The 7,531-nt window shown below is 35.7% G+C and overlaps 1 protein-coding gene across 1 annotated transcript; it reads left to right on the top strand.

Annotated features, from left to right (window-relative positions):
• Nucleotides 1-597: 597 nt before the first annotated feature.
• On the top strand, nt 598-2,653 carry LOC136065882 (NADPH-dependent aldehyde reductase-like protein, chloroplastic). The gene is made up of 2 exons (XM_065769683.1): nt 598-1,166; nt 2,013-2,653. The coding sequence occupies exons 1-2, from the start codon at nt 736-738 to the stop codon at nt 2,419-2,421; spliced, it is 840 nt and encodes a 279-aa protein (XP_065625755.1). The 5' UTR covers nt 598-735; the 3' UTR covers nt 2,422-2,653.
• Nucleotides 2,654-7,531: the final 4,878 nt, after the last annotated feature.

Below are 7,531 nucleotides of genomic sequence, written 5' to 3'. Positions count from 1 at the left end.
GTTAATTCTTCCATTCCTACATTGAACTGTCTCTCCACCCCACGAATGAAGAGAAACCCTAGCCCTTCTAGTGACAGAGTTACTAAAGGGAAGCACACTTCTTTCTCATTGAGAAAGGAAAAAGGAATACTACAGGCTAGAGTTAGGAAGCAGAACCTCCTAAGCATCTAAGTTGAGAACTAACTGCTATTTGAATTAGTTGGGCTTGGATTTGTTTGTTTGTTTGTTTGTTTTTGTTTTTGTTTTTGTTTTTTTGTTTTTTTTTTTAATAAAAGGATTTGAATTTTGTTTTTGGTAATTTGATGGTTGGATTTAAATAAGCAAATATATTTTTTCCTTTATGAATAAAAAAAAAGATATTTTTATTTTTTCCTTTCTTAAGAAAAAAATATAATAATAAGAAGAAGATTTGTTTCTCACCGCTCAATGGTGCATGCTGCCTAGTGCCCACGCCATGGCTGATGGCACAATGGCCCAATGCAGAGGCCGTCGCTTACCAAGATCATGACATGAGTTTTCTAAAACTTTAAATCTAAATAAATAAGAAGTGATTTATGTTCACAAAATTTTTACAATTTTTTTCCTACAAATTATAAATAGTAAATTATTATCGATTCTAATTCCTCAAATTAACCCATAACAACCTGCATAGATTTCTCTAAATAAATATATCATTTCTGTTTAGCGTATTGTATTTGCGCACACAGCATCTCCACTCTCAAAAGACCTTACCTCATGGCTTCAGAATCAGAAAATCAAATCCAAATCCCAAGCCCTTCTCTTTCTCAGCCAAAACCACTCCAAGACCGAGTAGCCATCGTGACTGGGTCCGCCCGCGGAATTGGGCAAGCCATCGCACTCCACTTGGGCTCTCTCGGCGCTAAACTTGTTATCAACCACACCTCCTCCAAGTCAACCCATGAAGCTGAACTCGTAGCCTCCCAGATCAACAACTCATTATCCTCTTCTCTCAACAACAACACCCCACGAGCCATTACGATCCGTGCCGACGTGTCCGACCCAACCCAGCTCAAGTCCCTCTTCGACAAAGCCGAGGAGGCATTCAACTCCCCTGTCCATATCTTGGTCAATTCTGCTGGAATCATTGATTCTAAGTACCCAACTATTGCTAACACTTCTCTCGAGGATTTTGATAATATCTTCAGGTATTCTTTTCGCCTAATTCTCTCTTCTTCTTTTTTTTATTTTTATTTTTTATTTTTATAAGTACTTGTTTTTCTTATTATTAGTATTAAGGATTTGTCTTTTTAAGGTAAGATAACTACAATTTTAGTTAAAATTATTCATATGAAAATATGTCTGGTTTGTATATGTATCGCTAAATCAGTAGCATCTTTTGTACGCTGAAAGTGTATTTTAGTAGTTTTACACAATGCTATGCAAGATGACACGAAGACTACAATTGGATATCAAACTTTAGGCATAAGTTAGTGGATACCTAAAATAAAAAACTACTTGTGTTATTTATTTTGGATGACATTAACACCATGTTTTTCATTTTAAATTCAAATATAGATTTTTTATTAAGTTGTGCGCGACCTGGATCTAATTGGTAGAATAAAATTCAATGAAAATAAGCAATACACTATATTGGGTCGGGTATGGATCCTTAACAAATCTAGAAGACAATATTTTTCATAACTTTTAAGATAACCTACCAATTGATGTAAAATAAAATAATGTTAGCGGTAATTGAACATGAAAGTGTTTTGTTCTAAAGTCTAATCACAACAAATGATGTTAACACTTGTGAAAAAATATTGTGTTCTTAGCATTATTCTTATCTAAATCATATATGTAGAATAGATACATTGATTATGGATGCAAATTATGTAAATAAATCATGGATGCATACACTGCAGCTCACTAATTTTTGTCTTGGTCCAAACCCACACAAATGCCTATCAAATATATAGGATTCAATTAAAACGCAAAGTGCTATTGATTTTTTTTTTTTTAAATCTTATGAAGTCTGCATGCGATTCTTGTAGAGTCAATGCTAGAGGGGCATTCTTGTGCTGTAAAGAAGCAGCAAACCGTATCAAACGGGGTGGTGGGGGTCGAATTATATTATTATCATCATCTTTGGTGGGTGCATTAAAGCCAGGAGCTGCGGCATACACAGCATCAAAGGCTGCAGTGGAGACCATGACCAAGATACTAGCAAAGGAGCTCAAAGGGACTAGAATTACTGCCAATTGTGTGGCACCGGGGCCAATTGCCACTGAGCTCTTTTTTACTGGGAAGACTGAGGAACAGGTGAAGAGCGTTATTGAAGAATGCCCATTAAATAGGCTCGGTGAGACTAAGGATGTGGCACCTCTTGTCGGGTTTTTGGCTACTGATGCCAGTGAGTGGGTTAACGGCCAAGTTATTCGTGTTAATGGTGGCTATGTTTAACGTAAAATATTTAGCTGCAATTGTAAGCTATGTTCTTAAGAAGATGGGTCATGGGTTTGGTCCCTTAGCGTGTTCATTATCTTAGTTTCATGACAATGGAATTTCTCTTTGTTGCCTGTTAGTATAATAGATTTAAGAAGAGCGATAATGAAACTATTAATTTTATTTCACTGCGTTTGTAGAACAAATGGTCATCGAGGCCAGATTGTAAATATCATTACATATCTCTTTATGGGTTTTGTGTATTTCATTTTGCTTTTAATCTACAACTTTGGAATTACTCCTAGATGATACACAATTCACCGGCCAATTATTTTGGCAAGCGGATTGAATATACACAATGCTGAAGTGGAAAGTGATTCCAAAAATTGCATTGACGTAGTTAAAGCTCTCAAGCAGCGTATTCCCTGGAGACCGCTTAATTTTGCAGGTAAAGTTCAAACTCTTGTTGTGCATTTCAGTTTATAAGATGTTAGTTGGGTCAATCGTGATTGTACAAAGGCTGCTTCTTAGTTATTCTCTCTTTTGTTGCAATAAAACTTTGTTTTTCATTAAAAAAAAAAAAAAGGAAAAAGAAAAAAAGATACACAAATTCTTGTCACTAAACAACAAAAGATAATCCGACAATTACAAATAAATAGCTTGATCAAAAAATTTAAAAACAAAGTTTAGAACAATATCACAAAGCTAAATAATCATGCAAGAGCGTTGTCCTTATGTTGATTTGTGTGTCAAGAAGTGTTGGAACATTTTAATATTAAATAATTAAAATGCATAAATATTATAACATAAATGTAAAGATGTGGAAGTGAATATGGAAGAAAGGAGTTAGTGAAAATATTTAATCTCACATTGAAAATGAGAAAGATTATTTTATTCTTTTTACTTGTGGTGATTAATAGGCTAAAATGTATTGTCTCAGATATTAGGCTAGATACGTGCGCAAGGGGGAGGTGAAGAGTGGGGGTAATGGCTCACCATTAATTGTGTAACTCCAGCCTATTAGATTAATATCCAGCAATTAAATTTGTAACTCCCACTTAATCAGAATAATGGACCTAATTAATTAGAATAAATTAGTACACTTAAAAAATAGGAAGATTCTTGGCAAGGAAGGGTGTTCTTTCTGGTGGAGTTTTGGGCTTGAATACTTTGTGTAGAGGTTGTTCTAGTCATATGACACATGTTGGGCTGTTGTATCCTAGGGGAGACAATTCAAAGAAGGTCTGCACTGGTTACAAAGTTTAGCCAACCAAGAGCTTAAATCTCCTTAAAGAAAACGAGTGTCGCGCCTCAGTCCAAATTGTGTTGTGTAATTCCTTTCTTTATACTAATAATATTCAGAAGTATTATTCAGTTTCTCGTTGTGTTATTTCCATTATTATTGTAATTGCACCAACAATTTTAAGGAGATTCACCATAAGGAGCCTACACGAGAGAAACCAAATGAGCCTGTTGGAGATCTTAACAAGCCCTTTCGCTTTAAAGGAGCCCACTTCAAGAGGTGGAAAGGAAATGTCCTCTTCTACTTGAGTCTTCTCAAAGTCTCCTACATCCTCACTAACAAGAATCTGTCAAAAGTTCCTACTGATGAGATGAGTGAGGAAGAATATATTCTCCATCAAGAAAAAATAGATAAGTATACAAAAGATGAGTATAATTGTCGCTTTTATCTATTGAATTGTCTTGCCGATCATTTCTGTGATTATTATGATACAACTTACAATTCTACTAAGAAAATTTGGAAAGCTTTACAAAGCAAGTATGATACTGAGGAGGTAGGTGCAAAGAAGTATGCTGCTAACAGATTTTTCTGTTACCAAATGGTGGATAGAAAATCGGTGGTGGATCAAGTACAAGACTTCCAAATGATTGTGGCAGAATTGAGATCCGAAGGCATAAAGATTTGAGACAATTTGGTGGTAGTTGGCATAATTGACAAACTACCACAATCTTGGAGGGAGTTCCAAAAGACTTTGTGGTACAAACAAAAGGAGACATCCTTGGAGACTTTGATCACACACATCCGTGTGGAGGAGGAGGCTAGAGGACAAGATGCACTCATGACACAAGAGAACAATGGTAATTCCACCACTAAGGTAAACCTTATTTCAGCCAATAATAATATGTCCAAAAATCATTTTCCTAGAAATGATCAATTGAAGCCTAATAAGAGAGCCTCTAAAAATAATAATAGACCTCAAGGAAGGGGAAACCCGAATAAAAATTACAATAAGAACCAAGGACCCCCTTCACTAATAGATCTTGTTTTGTTTGTGGCAAGAGTGGGCATATTGCTCGATTTTGCAAATTTTGGAAACGTGAATCTGTCCCGCAGGCTAACGTAACCAAAGAGCCTTTAGTGGTTATGATTACAAACATCAATATGGTGCAATATGTTAAAGGGTGGTGAGCAGATTCTGGTGCTAATAGGCATGTCTGCTATGACAAAAATTGGTTCAAATTGTACACTCTTTTTGAAGAAGAAAAAAATGTTATACTTGGTGACTCTAGCAAAACCAAGGTTCTTGGAAGTGGTGAGGTTGAATTGAAATTCACTTCTGGACGTGTGCTAACATTGAAAGATGTTCTTTACACTCCGTTCATGAGGAAGAATTTCATGTCAAGTTTTTTGCTTAACAAGGTTGGCTTTAAGCAAACTATGGAATCTGATAATTATGTAATCACTAAAAATGGATTATTTATGGGCAAGGGTTATGCTTGTGATGGAATGTTTAAATTGAATGTTGAGAATAATAAAGCATCTACCAGTTCAGTTTATATGCTTTCTTCTATTAATTTTTGGCATGCTCGTTTGTGTCATATAAATAGTAGATATGTGGGAATCATGAGTAGTTTAGAATTAATTCCAAGACTGTCAAAAATATTTTGAAAAATGTGAAACTTGTAGTCAAGCCAAGATTACAAAAAGACCTCATAAAAATGTTGTAAGAAATACCGAATTGCTTGAGTTAATTCACTTCGATTTATGTGAATTTGAGGAAATTTTAACTCGTGAAGGAAATAGATATATTATCACTTTTATTGATGATTTCTCAAAATATACAACTATTTATTTGTTGAAAAATAAAAGTGATGCTTTTGAAAATTTTCAAGATTTTTTTAAAGAAGTTGAAAATTAATTCGGTAGAAAAATAAAAAGAATAAGAAGTGATAGAGGCCGTAAGTATGAATCAAGTGCATTCAACTCATTTGTTCAGTCTTTGAGAATTATCCACGAAACTACTGCTCCATATTCACCTGCTTCTAATGGTGTAGCTGAAAGAAAAAATAGAACTTTAATTGAGTTAACAAATGCCATGTTAATTGAATTTGGTGCACCTTTACATTTTTGGGGTGAAGCTATTTTAATTGCATGTCATGTTTTGAAAAGGGTGCCACATAAAAAGTCACACACCACACCTTTTGAGATGTGGAAAGGACATAAGCCAAATTTGGAATATTTGAGAGTATTGGGTTGTCTTGCTTATGTAAGGCTTACTAACCCTAAAATGCCTAAATTAGGAATAAGAGCTACTACTTGTACTTTTCTTGGTTATGCGATTAATAGTGCATGAAAGCTCGAAAATGTGTTGAAAACACAAGAGCTATTTAGACGCCCAATTAAAATTACGGCTCGATAGATTTTACACAACTTTAATACCAAGTGCGGAATAGTGTAAAAGCGAGCGGATGAACAAGTAAGCTACTCTAATCCATAAACTAAGCAACACAGCAGTAAAATGGAATTAAACAAGAGTAGGGAAGAAGGATGCAAACACAGAAAACACCGAGACGAGTTTTCGAAGAGGAAACCGAAGAACTCGGCGAAAAACCTCTCCGCCGCCCTCCAAGCGGAAATTGATCCACTAGACAATCAGTTGGGATACATGAGTAAGCAAGAGACCCTCCAAGCCTAATCTACCCGATGTACCTAAGCCCTCTAAGCTCCTACTCCAACAAGGCTTCTCGGAACCGTGTCTTGTCCTAGTTCTCTGGATCCCGCAACAAGCTCCATGTTGCATCTGCCATCCTTGGCTTCTTCCAATGCTTCCCAGCAACTCCAAAACACTCTCTACACTCTGAATAGGTGTGGGTTGTGTTTGGGTACAAATCTCCTCTCAAGGTATGATAATGGGAGAGGGATGGAGAAGAGGCTACAATGATTTCTCACTAAGGAGGAGTAGCTCTCTCTCAAAAGATGGGTGTGTGTGTTGTAGAAAACCTATCTAGGGTTTTTCTCTCTGAATAGCCTCTACTACATTTGTGGGTAATGAGGGTATATATATAGTATGGGTGAAGGGTAAGAAAGTCACTCTTAAAAAACCTCCAGGCAGAATGTTTCGCGACTGTCTCGCGGGAAGGCCTTACCCGCGAGACACTCACGAAAACGACAGCCTGGCATGACTCTTCAGCTTCCAGTCATGTGCTTCTCACATGACTCTTTCGCGGCTTAGCTTCCAGCGACACACCCGCGAGATCCACTGATCTTCAATAAAGCTTGAGTTTTCACCAACTTGATACTAAACCCAATACAATTAAAATACAAGGAAGTGAAATAAAGTAATTACAACACATTTTGTCATGGAATAAAGCCAATATAAAACATAGTTGTAAATCACAACTTTACAGTGCAGCATATAGATTTTTTGATCTTGAAAACAAAATAATTTTTGAATATGGTGATGCAATTTTTCATGAAGAAAAATTTCTTTTTAAATTGAAAAATAGTGGGGGTGAAGAAAATATTTTGTCATAACCTAGTTCTTCTACTTTACATTTACAAAATCAAGAAAATTTTGAAATAGAACCTAGGAGTAAAAGAGCTAGAGTTGAAAAGGATTTTGGTCTTGATTATTATGTTTTTAACATTGAGGAAAATCCCCAAAATTTAAAAGAGGCTTTAACATCACCTGATGCTATATTTTGGAAAGAGGCTGTAAATGATGAGATGGAATCTCTAATTTCTAATAGAACTTGAAAATTAGTAGATCTTCCACCGGGTTGTAAGACCATAGGTTGTAAATGGGTCCTTAGAAAAAAGTTGAAACCGGATGGGTCAATAGATAAGTTTAAAGCTAGACTTGTTGCAAAAGGCTTTAAACAAAAT

Source organism: Quercus suber, unplaced genomic scaffold (genome assembly GCF_002906115.3).
Source record: "Quercus suber isolate HL8 unplaced genomic scaffold, Cork oak 2.0 scaffold_1271, whole genome shotgun sequence".
In the NCBI taxonomy this organism is placed as follows: Eukaryota; Viridiplantae; Streptophyta; class Magnoliopsida; order Fagales; family Fagaceae; genus Quercus; species Quercus suber.
Note: the sequence above shows the minus strand (reverse complement) of the source record. Positions and strands in the feature narration are given on the sequence as shown.